Source organism: Cupressus sempervirens, chromosome 8, assembly GCF_028749045.1.
Source record: "Cupressus sempervirens isolate cs-2001-9-10 chromosome 8, ASM2874904v1, whole genome shotgun sequence".
NCBI lineage: Eukaryota > Viridiplantae > Streptophyta > Pinopsida > Cupressales > Cupressaceae > Cupressus > Cupressus sempervirens.
Window position 1 is genome coordinate 725,390,261 of NC_143125.1, and position 19,693 is coordinate 725,409,953.

General features: G+C 33.8%; 1 protein-coding gene across 1 annotated transcript; it reads right to left on the reverse strand.

Annotated features, from left to right (window-relative positions):
* Positions 1 to 1,219: 1,219 nt before the first annotated feature.
* Positions 1,220 to 18,644, reverse strand: LOC149544496 (AP2-like ethylene-responsive transcription factor PLT1). The gene is made up of 9 exons (XM_089795975.1): positions 18,449 to 18,644; positions 3,090 to 3,174; positions 2,924 to 3,000; positions 2,721 to 2,729; positions 2,526 to 2,614; positions 2,307 to 2,380; positions 2,043 to 2,093; positions 1,624 to 1,697; positions 1,220 to 1,515 (listed from the first exon to the last, which is right to left on the reverse strand). The coding sequence occupies exons 1-9, from the start codon at positions 18,642 to 18,644 to the stop codon at positions 1,220 to 1,222; spliced, it is 951 nt and encodes a 316-aa protein (XP_089652101.1).
* Between the last annotated feature and the right edge of the window lie 1,049 nt (positions 18,645 to 19,693).

Genomic DNA, 19,693 nt, shown 5'->3' on the forward strand with positions numbered 1-19,693 from the left:
TCTATAACATATCCAAAAAAGACCTTCCTTACCAACTGACCACAATTGTTAGAGTATGTTGAACCACATATTCCCCACCCTCCAAGAAAAATCAAAAGCATTAAAAAGGTAATGTTAAATAGATATTATATGAGTTTTATCAAAAACTTCATCTTAATAATAAAGTGTCATTTCCCCATTTTTCTCATCAATAGAAACTACTTTCCCCTTTATGTGAATACATATCATTCAATCTGCACTTCCAATATAATTGACAAGTAGTATGGCTTTGGGTACACTTGATCACTAAATGTAAATCCTAGATATAGAAAAAATTGTATCTTCCAAAGTAGGTTGCATTCCTCATTACAATTTGCAATCTCATATTAAAAGCCTCTAAATTGTTTGACTATCTTAGACAAAGAAAGGACTATTGACAACTGTTTAGGAACAAAACATTATTGAATGCAGTATTTCTTTTATGAATAGACCTTCTATATTAATTTATAATATTAAAATATATATTCAGAAAAAATAATCGAAAATAAATGATCATCACCCTATCAGAATGGCACATGGCCTCTAACCATAAACATAAAATGTCAATTATTCATCAACACAGCCTAGAAAAAAGTTCTATAGAAAGCCAAAGTAATGCTACCATAAAAGAGGATCTGGTGATTATCCTTACCCTCATAACATTACAGACTACTACTTACTACAGACTTTCTGAGCTTCTGCTCATTCAATTATCATTATAACCTTTTTCCTTCATTATATCTAAGAGCTCTGATGAGCTGGACATAAGAGAGAGCAAATACAAAAGAGAGACCCATTGAAGACATAGAAAGTATACTATCAACAAAGGAGAGAAAGCAGCTACAACTTGATTTCTATTGCTAGGTTTTAATTGTGCAGCTAATTTTTCCGACTACTATAAGACTTCAGTATAATGTCAGTGCTGAATCGCTTTTTATTCCCTGACTCCTTACTTTCTTAGGCATGTTCCCGGGTCCATAAGAGTAAGACACGGAGTGCAAAAAAGAAGTCACGGCATTATAGTTTGAAAAAACAAATTGTTTCTTGAATGTTAAACATATAGCAAAAAGTGTATAAAAATCTTGTTTAAGTCTGGATTTATTCTAGTTATAAATCCAAACTAAGTTTTAAATCTGAAAACCAAAAAGAACGTGTTACACTAAGTTCTAATTATACCATATTGGGACAGACAGTTAAAACCCTATATCACTGGAGAAGCATGAATAGGCTCCTCAATGGAAGCATTGGAATGATTAATTGTGCTCTCGGTGATATCATTCTTGGCATTTGCTTCATCTTTCAGAATCCTTCCAATACTGTTTTCCGTATCCTGTGCTGCAGTACTAGTGCTTTGTTCTTTCCGTTTTAGGGGAAGAAGATTGCTCTTCATTATGGCTTCCACATCATACCTGGATTTTTCGAAGTTTGTAACAGCACTTAGTCCTTTATATCTGATGGCCACAATGTCATAAGCTTCAGCTGCCTCTTCCTCACTCTCTGTGAGTTCAACGAAAATCACAGACCATTATACTTCAGTTTTATGATTCAATAGCTGAATGTACTGCATTTATGATAAATATTAGACTGTAGACTATGTTTACTCACCGAATGTTCCAAGGTACAAACTAGTTCTATTTCCAAATGTCCCAATCATAGCCCGCCACTTGCCTGACCGTTCTCTGTACGTCCCAGATTGTATCCTCAGTATCATTATCTCAATGCTCTATTTCTATTGACCACTCAGTATATCTCAAATGTAATTTATTTCATCCATACATCATTGTTCTAAACTTTACATTTGGCATTTTCATCTGTTTAATGATTTCTATGAAATTGCACTCATACTTCTAGATCTTATTGAACAAATCAGTCTTGCATCATGTTCACCTATTTAATTATTTCTATAAATTGCACTCATACTTCTAGGTCTTATTGCTCAACTTTTAAGTTCACCTATTAAATTAAATTTTAGAGAGCCATGTTAAGCCCAACTCTAAGTTCATCTAAATAAATTAAACTCACACCTTGATACTCCTCGATAAACTGATGAACCATTCGAAAAGCTACCACTAGCCCTGCAAAATTAACACATTTTAGGGGCAACTGGAGCATGTAATCACAATTCCATTAAAATCTAAATTAAGAACTCAACGCTTGCATGAGTTAAGAAGCAATAGTTTATTATATTTTATATCAAAATTAAGTTATTTTGAATGACAATTAGAATACACAACTCCATACATGTGCCTAACGTCAATGGATGCATGTAGGGTAGGAAATTCAAATACCTCCTTAAAAAATGTATACATTCTTGTCTACTCATGTTTTGCATTTCTTTGAACTCTTTCTCATATATTGTGACCTGCATTTGATATACAGAAGTAGAGAAGAAAAATTCAGAAAACAATTGCTTTAACATAGATGATAAAATACAGTTTTCATGAATATATACTTATATTAGTGTCTCATTTTTACAAATAAGTATGAAAGAATATATTAAATTATACAGGAAAGTTTGTCACAGCTTTTGAACCCTTGTACTTGATATTCATCAGATCATAAGATCTAGCAGCCATCTCTTCGTCCTGAAAGCCGCCTGCAGTAAACAGTAAACATTTCAGTTATAAGTCAAAGCTTCAAAATTACTATGAATTCAAGTTACTTACTACCTGTTAAACAAATTCGTGAAAGTAGCTGCTTACCAATATATACTGTAGAACCAAATCAGTGTCCAGAATTCATGGATCACAGCAAGGAGGATAAATTAGTATCTAAACGAGGAAAAAGTAACCTCAAATAAAGAGGATAAAAGATAATATGGTAGGCTATATTTCTGCACCAAACAATTCGTTATGAAATTCTTACACAAACGAAATTGTTCAATTCATAGCTAATTTATACAAACCTTGCTTGGTCTTGCCGCCTCCATTATCTGTGGCTTTATCCGAGAAAAAGACATCATATTTCCCTGTCCTTTTATGCCTACATCGAATTCCAGAGAAAGAAAGGACTGGATCGTTTTTTGGATATATAAATATTTGTGGAAAAATAATATGTGTACATGAACATACTTTGAAACTCCAAGGTATGTTGAAGTATAGGCCCTGGATCTGGAGAACGTGTTTCTGTAACTCATCAAGCTCTTCTCATAATACTCTGTAGTCAAAATTGTAAAGAAATCAAAATAATAGTATTTAGAATATTGTTTAGATCTTCTGACTCTTTAAAGTGAATCATACCCAAATCAATTAAAACATTCTATTGATGTTCAAATTTAGAGGATATTGAAGTCTGACCGTTTCACTTCCAAATGGTCTCAGCAATGAAGTTGAAAAATGAGCATTTGGTTTCTTTTGTGAAAGTTACAGTGAATTAAAACAGATCAAGAGAATATGTTCTGCTGTGTGACAGCTTAAATGCTGCAGTGATTACTGCAAAGAAGAATGGATGAGAAAGGTTGGTATGCTGCCTAGTTGCTTGAAGATGAAGTTGAATGTTTGAACTTTATTGCACAGTGTAAGTTTAGGTGCTTTCAGAGTTACGTTGTATTGAAATACCACTGGAAAAGAATTTATGCGTAATGTGGCGAGATGGAAATTCGTACGCTATGTTTTTTATGTAACGTTTAAAAGATATGTGGCTTTGTATGCGGGTAGAGGTAAAAGTGAAAAATGGCATGCATGGGTGCTTCAAAAGAAAAATTGAGAGTCCTTAAAGAAGACTTTTTTGTATTGTGTGTATGTGGTATGTGGATGAATTGTATGAATACTGTTAGAAATAGTCAAAAACCCATGCCAGTCAAATTCACATCAGCTTCTGTTATAATCACTACAGATTTTCTTGCTAAAAGAATATGGATGCTGTCCTCCAGAATAGGACATACAACTCTATAAAATCCACATTTCCTTGTGGACTAAGTCTTACAGCTCATGCAGCCATCCACTTGTCAAAAGCCTAGAATTTTCCTCTACTGGTTTTATAGCTGGAATCCTCTATTTATAGAGGTTATGTAATTGGTTGTTTGTGTGCAGCTAGATCAATATGAATATTGAAAGTTATATTTTCTTGTGATCTGCTGTCACCATTTTTAGTTGATTCATAGTTTTAATTTTCAAATACTTGGTGTTATAATTAGTTGTGGGAGTTAGCATTGATGGTTTAGGTGTAAAATGTTTGAATAGGAGGTGAGATAACGTGTTCCATATTTTTGTCATTTTATAAAATATTGTGTAAGATGTATCTTTTGGTTTGGGTTGAAAGAGTTTGGTTTGGAATTGAGAGAGTTTGTAAAAGCTATATTGTTGCCAAGACGTGGTCAAGTCATAGAATATTTTCAAATCAATATCTGTCAAGAGATAGATATTTTTATCTTGTTAAAGCATATGAGCGGGTCTTGAGAAAGGTGTCTGATCCCAAACAATATGTGAACATAAAGTGGAGAAAGTTATTTTTTGTAGTCTATTGTCAGTTGGAGTATGCTACTAGACAAGCTGTTATTATCAAAGACTTGCTATGCAATATATTCTCCTTCATGCATGCAGTCAATTAAACTAGAACTGCACATAATATCTACACCACCAACAACAATTGTACCTCTACAGGATAATCATGCATTTATAAAAGTTAGGAATCTAGGATCATTTAGTTAAAACCAAAATCAGGACCAGTTAAAAGTCAGAATAAAATATGATTGGCAGTAAAGATTTTAGTTATGTTTAAGATCTTAAACTTCTTCATGTATCTTCTACAGTGAGAAACATTCTATAAATAAAAGTAATGTAATCAACTTTGTTAATCAATAAAATTGTAACACATTGCTTTGTTTTCCATTATTTTCTTTTGTGTGTCTGTATTTCAGCTCTTTCATATTGGTATGAGATCTATCAAATTGGTATCAAGCTAGGTTGGGCCCAACTCCCTTAGGGGAAGGGCCAGAATCCATGATTAGATTAGAGAAAAAATAGCTATGGTCGACCTATTGTAACAGTAGAAAGGAAGACCAGACTTATTGTAGACGCTGGAGTCAGCAAGCTAAGTGTTGATACTTTCAAAAGTAAAATTTATGGAGGAAATCATAAAGAAGAGGGTTATGAAAGTGATCTTTTGAAGATTTAGTTGTAGCTAAATTATCAGGAACATTGGAGATCCAGTTGTAGCTGAAAATAGAGTTTGTTCAAAAAAAGTCCAAGATATTGTGAAAGAAGTTAAAATAAAATAAAGAGATAGTTGTTTGAAGCTGTACCTGACCGAGAAAATATGAATTCAAGATTGGCAAATGTTGGTGAAAAAAAAGAAGAAAAAAAAGAGGTGGATACTAATAGAAATGTTTTTAAAAATGAAGTCTCTAAGAATATAAGCTACGTAGAAAGATGAAGTCAAGGTTATGTAAGACAGCCCAGAAGTAAGCCATTGCCCATGTTTGAGAGTTTCTGGAAGATTTGATTGCTGAAGTCACATATGTTTCTATCACTAAATCTAAATCTATGTTTTGAAGAAGGCATGATTTGATGATTGGTCTTTGATGAAAATGATCAACTTCGTAGTTGTAGCTAAGGAAATGTGAAGGACCATTGTGGAAGGTATGAATACATCTCTGTAGAAATCGCCAATTAAGAGAACTGTAACCCTATAAAGAAAAATAGCCCCTGATAATATTGGCTACATATGAAAGTATATATTTAACAAGATCAAAGAAGATCATATCCACAAAAATTGCCAAAGGTTGACAATATTTCTAGATTTGTTTGTAATTGACTGAGGAAGAAAGCTTTTGGAGAAGATTTATAAAGTTGAGGCTTGTAAGTAAACAATGGATGATGGAAGTTAAGAAAATTAATCAGGGGTGAAACAAAGGGCTCACATATCACAAAAGGAAGGTCTCAGCATTGAAATTGGAGAAGATTTATTGCAGATTGTTATTGTTATAGAAATCAAGAGGAGAAAGGAATGTCTTAAAAAAAGTTGTCTCCCAAAGAAGTGAAAGAAGAGATTGCTAAAGTATTTAATAGTCACGTGGAATATTGGAAGGTTCAAGGCATGTGAAGACAAGATCAAGGGTTATGAAGAAAAAATGTAGTAGAAATAGAAGTGAGAAATTAGTTGTAGCAGTTGATGTGTAAAAATAAGATAAAAGAAGGTTTGGCCCTTTAAGAAGAGAGAAGATTGTACTTGAAGTCTCCAAAGGTCATTTGTAAAATGATAAAAGACATTAAGGAATATAGATTGAAACCTTTGTAAAATGATAAAAGTCATTGAGGAATATAGATTGAAAGCATTAGGTAAGTAATTGAAGTTGTAGTCTAAGTAAAGTATTGGATCTTGAAGCATTTGGAGTGTGGCACAATGAGAATTGTCGATTAAATAAAAAGGTTTCAAACTTAAATCTACATTAGATTGTACATCAAGTTTGCCAGAGCTCATGGTTAGAGCATTTCAAGAGAATGATGCAATTTCCCATGTTCAATTCAGGTTTGAAGATTTAAGATATGGTTTTTGAAGGTGGGTAGAGACAGAGAAAACTGAAACGCAATAAGAAATCTTTATATTATTGCTTCTTTGCCTTATCGTCTTGCTGAAATGCATTACATCAAGCCTCTATTTATAGAGATCTTAGAACTTTTTGTAATAAAAACCAAACTTATTACACATGTTATAATATTGCATTGAATTAAAAGTGGATAGCTTATGTTGCAGCTGGAATGGCTGGGATGGCTAGGTTGTTGGCAGATTGTGGGCTGTGGATGGTGGGCGGTTGAGCAATTACTTTGGATGGTGAGTGGTTGCAACAAATTAATACCATCAACACTCCCCCTTAATTTTTGTCATTAATTACATCAAAGTTTACAATATTCATTTGGTCTCTTAAATAGTCAAATTGTTCTTGTGATAATGCCTTTGTAAATATATCTGCCAATTGATCTTTGGAACTGCAATACTCCAAACTGATTTCTCCATTATTAACCGATTCTCAAATAAAATGATATCTAGTATCAATGTGTTTTTTCCTCTTGTGAAAAACATGATTCTTTGGTAGTGCAATGATAGACTTATTATCATAATAGATTGTAGTAGACTCATCTTGCTCATGCATTAGATCTTTCAAGACTCTTCGCATCCATACTGCTTGACATGTTGCTGATGTACTCGCTACATATTTTTTTCAGCTGAAGATATAGTCATGATAGGTTGCTTCTTTGATGGCCATGCCATAATACATGTTCCAAGATGAAATGCATACCCAGATGTGCTTTTTCTATTATCAATACTTCCTGCAAAGTCACTATCAGTATACCCAACTAGCTGAAAATCATCTGAAGAAGAATACATTATGCCATAATTTAAAGTCCTTGCAATGTATCTCAATATTCTCTTCCCTACTTGCCAATGTGAGTTCTTAGGTGAATTCATAAATTGAGAAATTACACTTACTGCATACATAATATCAGGCCTAGTTGTTGTGAGATACATCAAACTACCAACAAACTTTCTAAATTGAGTAGAATCAAATTCATTCTCATTGTATTCTCTACTTGATTTTGTGCCCATTGTCATAGGTGTAGAGAGTGGACTACAATTTACCATTCTAAACTATCTCATAACATCTTGTGCATATTTATTTTGACAAACTAAAATCCCCTTGTCATTTTGTGTTACTTGAATACCAAGAAAATATTTCATCAAACCCAAATCTATCATCTCAAATTCTTTCTTCATTTCTGATTTAAACATATCAATGGAAAGATTACCAGTAAAGATCAAATCATCAACATACAAGCAAACAATCAAAATTTGACCTTCCTTATTGACTTTGGTGTATAGTGTTGGCTCACTAGTACTTCTATTAAATCCATTCTTAATCATATATGAATCAATTCTACTATACTATGCCCTTGGTGTTTGTTTCAACCCATAGATTGCCTTCTTCAACCTATAAACCTTGTGTTTGTGTCCTTTGATTTCATAACTTGGTGGTTGTTGTACATAAATTTCTTCTTCGAAATACCCATTTTAAAAGGCTTATTTTACATCCATTTGATAAACCACCCATTTGTTTTGAGTTGCAATAGCTAGTACCATTCTAACAGTATCTAGTTTAGCTATAGGTGCAAAAGTTTCATTATAATCAACTCCATATTCTTTTGCAAACCCTTTAGCTACTAATCTTGCCTTATATTTATCAACTTCTCCATTTGTTTTATACTTAGTTTTATAAACCCATTTTACACCTATGCATTCTTTATTCTTAGACAAATCAACTAGTTCCTATGTACAATTTTTATCAATAGATTCTATTTCTTCATTCATTGAATTAATCCATTATTTTTCCTTGATTGCATCTTCAAAATATATAGGATTTTGAGAAAATAAAGCAAAATTTGATTGTAAATAAATTCTATCCCCTTGTTCATAAATCTCCTGAAAACTTTTAGTTTTATTTTTCTTGATCCTTGATCTCAATGATGCAAGAGTAGGATTAGAGTCATTATTTACTTGCAAACTTGAAGATTCTCCTTGCCCATCTTTGATTTGTGTGTTATCTCCATGTGTACTTCTTGAAGTAGTCCCCCCTTGCTCATTTGTTTGATCTACTTGATTCTCTTGGTCTTTTCCTTCTTGGTCATCATATAGTATTAGAGTTGTGCTTGTAATTGTATTGTCTATATTGCCATCCCAAGATTCTTCTTCTTTGAACACACCATCTCTACTTATAGTGACCTTTCTAGTTGTAGTATTAAACAAATTATATGCCTTAGATTGTTCATCATAATCAATAAAAATACATTTTTCACTCTTATCATCCAGTTTACTCCTTGTTTCTTTAGGAACATGTGCATATGCAATACAACCAAATACTCTAAAATGGGAAACACAATGATGCTTACCACTCCATTCTTCTTGATGAATCTTGGCTCTTAGAATTTTTGTTGGACTCCTATTCACGATGTAAATAGCACAAGCTATTGTGTTAGCCCAATATTCATTTGGTAGATTCTTACCTTTCAACATGCTTCTTGCCATCTCCATTATTGTTCAATTCTTTCTTTCAGAAACACCATTTTGCTAAGGTGTATAACTTGTAATGAACTTCTTCTTTATTGCATGATGATTACAATAATTCAAAAAATCATTTGACATGTATTCTCCCCCTCTATCTGACCTTAATACCTTAATGGATAGACCACTTTATTTCTCAAAAAATGCCTTGAACTCCTTAAACTTGCTAAATGTTTTAGATTTATATTTAAGAAAACAAACCCATGTCTTCCTACTAATGTCATCAATGAGTGTTAGAAAATAAATGCTCCCCCGTAATGATGGCACTTGCATAGGACCACATATATCAGTATGCACAATTTTTAAAGGTGCCCAATCTTTATATGATATTTCTTTTGGAAATCTTTCCCTATGTTTCTTAGCTAAGATGCAACTTTCACATGAAGTAAATGGTGCTTCAATCGGGGGTAAGCCTCTTACCATTTCCTTTCTTTGTAATAAACTCAATCCCTTGAAATTTAAATGATGATACCTCAAATGCCATATTCATAATTGATCTTGACATGTTGCCTTGAAACTCACTCCACCCTCATCCATCACTCCGCTTTTCATGTGAAGTGGAAACATTCTATTATCTATCATTTCAACCCTTGAAATGACCATGGTACTAGGAGAAATATCAAATATAGTGCAGATGTTATTTTGAAAAATAACTTTATAACCTTTTTGTCTAAGTTGTACCACACTTATAAGATTATGCTTTAAACTGGGTACAAAATACACATCAGAAATAGATTTCTTACCAAGATTTGTCATTACAACAATTATAACTTTTCCACTTACTTCCACTATGTTATCATTGCCCAATTTTACTTTTGACTTGACTAAAGTATCCAAGCTTTCAAATATATCTCTATTTCTTGTCATATGATTGCTGCAACCATTATCTAGAAACCAAATATCACTTGAGCTCTCTTGAGCTACATGAAATGTAATGAACAATGTCCCTAGATTACTTTCAAAAAAAATTGCATTTTGTTTGCCTCCATTTGTTTGCTTCTTCCGACCTTCATTTGCTAAGTGACCAAACCTCTTGCAATAATAACATTGGACATTTGATCTGTCATACCTTTCTGATGCTTGATTGTTATTGCGCCCCCTTGAGCTTAAACTTTGATTTCTCCTTACTCTTTGATCAAAACTCCTTTCCTCTCTTTGATAATTATTCCATCCTCTTCCTCATCCTTTGAATCCTATATTTCCTCTTCCTCCGCCTCTACCTCTGCCAAATGTCATTTGTGCTTTGAATGCATTCTCCAATGAAGTATTATCATAGTTGTTCAACCTATTTTCATAGTTTTTTAATGACCCAAACAACTCATCTATAGATAATTTTGACAAATCCTTAGATTCCTCAATTGCCACAACAATATTATCAAATATAATAGGCAAGCTTCTTAAGATCTTTTCTACAATTTTTTGATCTATTAGCTCATCAACATTCAATCTTATTTGATTAACCACATTCATAATTTGAATTGAAAATTGATCTACTAACTCAGAATTTTTCATTTGGAGGTTTTCAAAATCTCTTCTTAGTGGCTGCAATTTAGATACTTTTACCTTTCTTATACCTTGATATGTTGTTTCAAGAATCTCCCATGCTTGCTTGGCTATTGTAGCTCCATTAATCCTTGCAAGAATAGTGTCATCCAAACCTTGTTGAATAATTTGAAAAGCCTTTATATCTTTTCACCTATTTCCTTTAGTTCATCCTTTTGATTTGTAGTTAATAACAATTCATCCAATGGCTCTAAAAATTCATTCACTACAATCTCTACCAACTTTTGAGAACGAAATATTGTTTTCATTCTAGATACCCAACAATCATAATTTTTGCCAGAAAATATTGGAATCATAAACTAATTCATGCTTGATGCCATTTAAAAAACAATAAAATCTTTTAAAATACTTGAATTCCTAAGTACGTTAGCAAAATCAATAAGATTATCTCAAAAAGAAAAATCAGATCTCCAACTCCTTTTAAAATTAATGACTTAAGATAAAATATAGCTCATAATCACATAATAAAAATCATAGTGGTGCCTCAATTTCACAAATAAAATGCAATAACTTAATGTTGGACTGATCTCATATGTCTGCCACAAAATATTGAGAATGATTCCATTAAGAATTAACACCCCTTTAAACCCTACAACATACCTTTCTTGTAGCATCAATTTCTTTTTTAGCTCCACAATCTGCCTGGACTGTGACTCTAAAATCTGCCTATGCTTTGATACCACTATGAAGGTGGGCAAAGACAGAGAAAACTGAAACACAATAAAAAATCTTTATATTATTGCTTCTTTGCTTTATTGCCTTGCTGAAATGCATTACATTAAGCCTCTATTCATAGAAGTCTAAGAACTTTCTAGAATACAAGCCAAACTTATTACACATGTTATAATATTGTATTGAATTAAATGTGGATTGCTTATGTTGTAGCCGGAATGGCTGGGATGGCTAGGTTGTTTGCAGACTGTGGGCTGTGGACATTGGGCGGTTGAGCAATTACTCTGGATGGTGAGTGGTTGCTAGAAATTAATACCGCCAACAATTTTAAGTAAGTCTAAATACTTATAGAGTTAATCAAAAGACAATGATCAAGAGAAAAGAATTTACTAAATGTCATCGTACCTATAGTTGAAATTAAGGAACAGAGTTGGGAGCTATTAATTTCTCCTGTTTAGAAACTACACAACAGTTAGACTGCACTATTAGATCGGTTGATCTTGAGTATTCTACTGGATAGACTTCCTATGCAATATATTTTCCTATGCATTGATATTAGTTGGGAATTTAGGATCATTTAGTTCAAACCTAAATAATGACAAGTTAACACTAAAAATGATTGGCAGTTAGGATTTTAGTTATTGTTTAAGATCTTCTTTGTTCTCCTTGTTCTCTATAAGTTCATCTTGTTTGTCTTGTGAAGAAGTGATTGCTCAAGGTGTTATTGTATGTAGTCTTGTAGCACTACACGTTTATATTTCAAGTAAAAGTTGTAGGTAAAAGTATTTTATTTCTAGTTGAAGCCCTATACTCCCTGACTTTTATATTTAGTTGAATCAGTTTATGAATAGAAAGCAAGCAAGTAGCCATTATCTTATTGTTGTCTCCTTTTTGTTCACTGTGCATGGTGGTAAGTATTTGAGAAGTTCAGCATTGCATGTTCTTTTGTTATCATCTCTGTGTTTTAATGGTGGAGTAAACTAGACAAGAAGTCTATTATTCAAGTGTTAATCGAGTTCTCCTTATGCTCACTTGGTCAAATCATGTTCTAATTGCTGCCAAGTCACAACAAGTTCTACCAAGCTCCACTCCCCATGCTTATTGAGCTGACTCAGTCCCTTCCTACCAAGTCTTACTGAGCTCAATATGTTCCTTCGCTGGCCGCATTCACTTACTCATAGTTTTGGTCATTTGTTGAGTATGTCGAGCTCCACCTTGCTTTGGTGTCCGAGTTAACTCGGGTGCCACTATTGTTGAGAAATCCACCACTCGGCTCCTCGAAACCCATGCTTGTCACTCGACATCCATTGTTTGTTGAGCAAAAAATTTTGATTTGTAAAGTTAAATATTTGTCACATGATATTAGAGCTTTGAGGGCTCACATCCTTGAGTTTGGGCATTTGTTTTCTAGGTATTTGACATGGTAGGAGATGTAGGAGAGACATGGTGGCAATCACTATCCTTTAATGGAAACGATTACGATACATGGGCAAAGAAAATGAGAACCATTATGGAACTTGCTAATGATTTGTGGGAGTTGGTGATGAATGAGCTCAATGATGTGACCAACCCAACATAGTATGCCGCCCTCACAAACTTTCATAAGACTCAGTTGAAGGAGTAAAGGAGAAAGAATGCAAATGCCTTATGTCTAATTGAGACAATAATGACAAAAACTATTTTTCCCAAGATTGCAGTAGCAAATTAGTCAAAGGAAGCATGAGACATTCTTGAGACAACTTTCAAAGGAATTAATAAAGTTTGAGTAATGAAGCTACAGATGATCAAAAGGGAGTTTGAGAACCTTCAAATGAAGGATAATGAACCTATTGTAGAATTCAGCTCAAAAATCTCTACTTTGATAAACTAGTTCAAATAAAATGAAGAAGAATACAAAGAGGAAAACATTATGGAGAAGATATTGATGAGTTTACCTTAGAAATATGAAAATTCTTGTGATGAATATTGAGGAAGAAAAGGAACTCACCACATTGACCATAGATGAGTTGATGAGAACTCTTCAAACCCATGAGCACCAGATCAACAAACCAACAACAATTTCCCAAGAGCAATCTTTCAAGGCTCAAGAGAATTCAAGAGGCAGTAGGAGAGGAAGAAATGGCTCTGGTAGAGTCTTGAGAAGTAGAGATTGTGGAAGAAATGATCAAAGGAATGCTGGTGTAGAAAGATCAAGATGAGTAAGAAATCAAGAGGGAGCAAGTGCTCTCAAAATGACTCTAGAGGAGGTAAGAAGAATTAAAACTCCAACAAGAGCAATACAGAATGCTATTACTATCACAAGTTTGGGCATTTTGGGCATTTTGTAAGTGAATGCTAGTAGACTGACCAATCAAGATAGAATGCAAATGTGGTTGATGTGAACATGGGAAATGCAAACAATCTCACAACCTTCATCATGTGTAACATTTTTGAAGAAGACAACACTGAAGTATGGTACTTGGACAATGCTTGCACCAACCACATGAGTGGTAATAAAAAAAAATTTCTTTCATTGATAGAAATTTCGAGCATGAAATTAAAATGGAAAATAATGGAACTATTCCCATTGTGGGAAATAGATCTATCATAGTCTGTACCAAGCAAGGTGAGAAGAAGGAGATACAAAATGTATATTTTTCCTCACTTATGAAGCACAATTTGATGAGTATTAGATAACTCATTCAAAAGGACTACAAGGTGTTGATGGAAAATGACTAGTGTGTCATTCATGAAAAGAATGGGAGTAAGAGAATACTTGTAGTAGTCCAAATGACAAAGAACTAGATGTTTCCCTTGAAGATAGAGACATGTTTCTCTTCTCAAGTCAGTGCTACACCTCCCGAGCATGCACGTACAACAATACATCAGCAATGAGCTTTTAAGAGTATAATTGAAAACCCCTCCAAGCTATGGCATCTCAAGTATGAACATCTTGGCTTTGTTGGTTTAAATTTGTTGTCCAATAAAATAATGGTAGATGGTTTACCAAGCATTGTATATTCATGTGACAAGTGTGAGGCTTGTATTTTGGGTAAGTAACATAGGCTTCCCTTTAATTTTGAAAATTCTAGAATGCAAGGGCACCATTAGAATTGGTGCATTTAAATTTAGTTGGCCCTATACAAACCACTTCTATTAGGGGGAGTACATATTTTATGACATTCATAGATGATTTCATTCACAGGACATGGATATATTTCTTGAAAAACAAATTTGAAGCATTTTCTAAATTTGTTGAATTTAAAGGCCTGGCTAAAAAAGAATGTGGACACTATGTAAAGGTTCTTAGGTCAGATAGAGGACAAGAGTATACCTCTAATTTGTTTGTAAATTTTTGCAAGAAGGATGACATCAAGAAGGAGCTTATAGTCAGTTATACTCTATAGAAAAATGGAGTGGCTGAGAGGAAGAATAGGACCATTGTTGAGATGGCAAGGAGCATGATGAAAGCAAAGGGTCTACCAATCGAATATTGGTGTGAGAGTTTATAGCAACAACAATATACTTGATAAGTAAGTGCCCTAGAAAGTTAGTTCATGACAAGGTTCCTATTGAAGCATGGTTAAGAAATAGATGGATAGTTGAATGCTTGAGAGTATTAATATGTGTGGCATATGCACATGTGCCAAAAGAACAAAGGGAAAAACTTGACAATAAAGGTGTGAAGTGTATCTTCACTAGTTACATCTCAGAATCAAAGGCTTATAGGTTGTATGATCCAATCACCAAGAAGATCATCACTTCAAGAGATGTGAAGTTTCTTGAAAATTAGTCATGGAATGACTTGGTAGATGAATCTTCAAGAACTTTAAGTAAAGTGTCAACCATTAAAGAAGGAGATGATATTAGTGATCAACAAGATGATGGGGCTGCAAACATAGATTGTAGTAGACAAAGACAAAAGAGGCAAGCAACCTCAATCATGCCAAGTGTCAACTCCTAGTAGTTTAAGACAACCTTGAGTTGTTTTGCAAAATAGTAGTAGAAACAACACTGAGATTTTAGATCACACTTTCACCTCCCTATTGTGAAAAAAGACTAAGAGTTTAAGGGAGATATACCAAGAAGAAAGGTATGATGAAGAGTTTGATGAGTGTAAATTTTGCATTATTTTCTCATAGTGATCCAATCTATTTTGAAGAAGCTATGGAATAAGAGAAATGTGTAAAGCCATGGATGAGAAAATAGATTGTATTGAATGAAATGAAACATGGGAGTTAACTATTTTTCCTTGAAGAAATAAGTAATTGGAGTAAAATGGGTTTACAAGACCAATGCAATGCTAAAAAAAAAATAGATAGACATAAGGAACACTTAGCATCAATGGGTACAAGAAGAAGTATGGAAGAGATTATGATGAGACATATGCCTCGGTTGCAAGAATGGAAATTGTGTGTGCTATCATAGAAATTGCAACCCAACTCAGATGGAAGGTCTATCAAATGGATGTGAAGTCTTCCTTCTTTAATGGTGTATTAAAAGAAGAGGTATATGTGGAGTAGCCACCTGGTTATGATGTTGTGGGTGAAGAACACAAGTTGTATAGATTTAAGAGACCTCTATATGGGCTCAAACAATCTCCACAACATGATATAGCAGAATTGACTCATACATTGTGAGCAATGACTTTAGCAAAAATGATGCTGAGTCTACTTTTTACATCAAGGCAAAAATTGGTAAGGTTTTGATTATTGTCTTGTATGTAGATGACTTAATATTTATTAGAAATGATGATTGCCTAATTGATAAGTTCAAAAAGGCCATGGAGAGTGAATTTGAAATGATAGACCTAGGTCTCTTGAAGTACTTTCTAGGCATAGAAGTAAAACAAATGCATAATGACATCTTCATCTCTTAAGAAAAGTATGCAAATTAGATCTTGGAGAGATTCAAAATACAAAATAGTAAAAAAGTCTCAACACCAACAATAGTAGGTCTAAATTTGAGCAAGGAAGATTGCAGAAAAAGTGTGATTCCAACATTAAACAAGAGTGTGGTTGGAAGCTTAATGTATTTGACAACAACTTGGCCTGATATGATGCATGTAGTAAGTTTGATTTCCAAATTCATGGAAACATAAAAGGATTCTCACTAGCAAGTGGGAAAGAGGATCCTAAGGTATGTGAATGGTGCCAAGGGATTTAGAATTTTGTATACTAACAATAATATTTTTAAGTTGGTTGGTTACACTAATAGTGATTGGGCTAGAAGCCTAGATGATAGGAATAGCACTTTCGGATACATGTTCTATATGGGCTTGGGTGCAATTTTCTAAACATCTAAGAACCAACCTATTGTTGCTAAATCTACAATAGATATTGAATACATAGTAGCGAATCCAACAACATGTCAAGTTATTTGGCTAAAGAGAATCTTGACAGATTAAAATCGAAGGCAAGAGGATGGAACCACAATCTTTTGTGACCACATTTCCTTAATTATACTATCAAAGGATCCAATCTTCTATGAAAAAAGAAAGCACATAGAAATCATATATCACTCCATCAGAGAGTTGGTGGAGAATAGAGACATCAAAATAGAATTTTGTAAGTTTGAGTAGTAGCTAGCAAACATTTTCACTAAGCCTTTGGGCATAGAAATTTTTGTGCACCTAAGAAGGAGTCTTGGTGTAATTGATTTGGATAAAGAGTGATCCTTGTGCGTATGGCTCAGGAAAAAGGGAGAGTGTTAGAAATTTGAAAATGGTTGATTGTCCCTGGAGCCACATGCCCATCCACCCTATTAGGACACTTAAGTCGGTAGGTAAGTTCAAACACAAAAAATAGAGGGAAAGTTTTTTGATGCAATACACAAGGGAATGAAGGCTCATTCAATCAATGAGAAGGTAGTCAATAGACCAAAAAAAGAACATAAGGAAGTGCTAAGAGTTCAGAGAGTAGAAGGAACAAGAAGAAGATAGAGGTTGCAACAACATAGTTTTTGTTCTCCTTGTTCTCTATAAGTTCATCTTGTTTGTCCTGTGAAGCAGTGATTGCTCCAAGCATTTTTTTATGCAGTCTTGTAGTACTGCAAGTTTATATTTCAAGTAGAAGTTGTATGTTAAATTATTTTGTTTCTAATTGAAGCCCTATGCTCTTAGATTTATATTTAGTTGAATTAGTTTGTGAATAGAAAGTAAACAAGTAGACATATTAGTCGATCCAGTTGTTTTGGCTTATTGTTGTCTCCTTTCTATTCATTATGCACGGTGCTTAGTATTTGAGAATTTCAGCATTGCATGTTCTTTTGGTATCATCACTATACTTTAATGATGGAGTAAACTAGAAAACAAGTTTGCTATTGACTCATTTGGGTCATGTGTTTACTGAGCTCTCCTTGTGCTCACTTGATCAGTTCATGCTTTGATTGCTACTGAGTCACAACCAATTCTACCGAGTTCCCCTCCCTGTGCTTATTGAGTTGACTTGGTCCCTTCCTACCGAGTCTTACCAAGCTCACTCAGTTCCTTCGCTTACCGTTTTCACTCGGTCATAGTTTTGGTCATGTGGTGAGTCTATCGAGCTCCACCTTCTTTTGGTGACCGAGTTAACTTGGCTCCTACTGTTGCTACACAATCCACCACTGAGGTCAGCACCCACTACCTATCACTAAGTATCTACTTCTATTTTTTTTAGTTGTGAAGTTATATTTCTCACAATCAGCCTTCCACTCCACTGTCTTCTATGAATATCTTAGCTAGCTCTTTGGTATTTTTTACTAAACATATATAATGTATCTCCTTATAAATAATGGACTAAACCTGAATTCTTGAGAACAAATGTTTGGGTTTCTCTTCCATTGTTTCCTCATCTATACATGAATTTTCATATAATGGAAATATGCATATAGACTTAAAAAATAAACCAATAATAAAAAATAAAAAATTCAACTAAATCAATACTCTAAATTAATTTTTAGATACAATAAAACTGATGAGTTATAAACCATTTTAGATACAATAATGCTGAGGGCTTTTGCACGGGTATACTGAAAAAGGTGATAAAGAATATGGTAGATTTATACATATGGACATAAGGATTCATCTAAATCAGTATTATAAAATCATTTTTAGATACAACTAAGATGACGAGTTATGACTGATAGGATCTTACTCAGTTGATCTTAGGCATTATCTACATACCTCTCACAGTGTCTGAGGGCTCCCCAGGATTATAGACTCCACTGCTTGTGAATGCACCCGCAGACATTGCTGTATTTGAAGAAACTAATTCATCTTGAGCTGCCTTCTCTTCTTGAGTATCAACGAACTGAGCTGCTGTAGAGCTGTGATATGGAAGAGAGGAATCCTCGATTGCCCGTCCTTGAGAAAATGCCATTGTTCATGGGCATCAATGACTGTGTAGTAGGATTCAGCTTCTGCTTACATCCCATCAGCGAAATGTAGATTAGTTTCATCCATACATTATTGGCGTACAGTTTATATTGATGTTTTCATTTGTTTGATGATTTGGCTGAAATTGCACTGATAGTTCTAGGTGTTATGAAGAAAACAGTGTTGCTTCAGATAAAAAAGTAAAGAAAAAGCTAATATTGTGGGAAAAAATTATTTTCTCTCTCCTCTTTCTATTCCACATTTACAACCTGTTCAGCTCTTCAAAACTATTTCTGCACGAATAAGGAAGACTCATGCAAATATTTTTCTCCTCCATGAAAGGGATACATTAAAAATGATCTCCAAATTTATTAGATAGTGATCTACAGTTTATTATAATCAATTGTTCTAGTCTATTAATAGTCCCTAGTTTGATTCTTATTTAGTCTTTAAGTCATCTTCCATGTTCGGAATTTAATATGTTAAGACAGTAATCACTTTTGTTTCAATCCGCTGAAATCCTCTAACAATTGGAAGTGACTAACATTTCTGAATGTATTCGGAATAAATAGGAAGCCTCTTTCTATGTGCAGTAGCAGTTCTTTTCTATCAAATATCAAATCAGAGCTAGGCTGGGCTCAACTCCCTCTAGGGAGAGCCAAGTTTGAATTTCTGTAACAGTCCCTAAACAAGGTGTTGAAGTTGCCAAAAGTAGATATGGAGGAATCCCAAGAGAGAGCTGTTAATGTCTATCATACTTTTGTCAAGTAGTTTGGAAGAATCAGCTATGGGAAAGTTGTTGTTTTCTAATAAAGATAGCTAGAGTGTCGTAGTAATGTAGCCAAAATGTTGTCGCTATTGTTTTCTTCTCTTGTTTTAAGACTTGTCTCAAGGTTCTTGTTTGAAATGAAAGGAAATTTGTAAAGACTGCTGCATTAAAGAGTCACTGATTCATGACCAAAGTAAGATAGTTTAATTTACTGATTTGTTGAAAGTCTTCAGGTGCAGTAAGCTTGAAGAAAATAGAGCTTGTCTTTCATTAAATGAATCTTA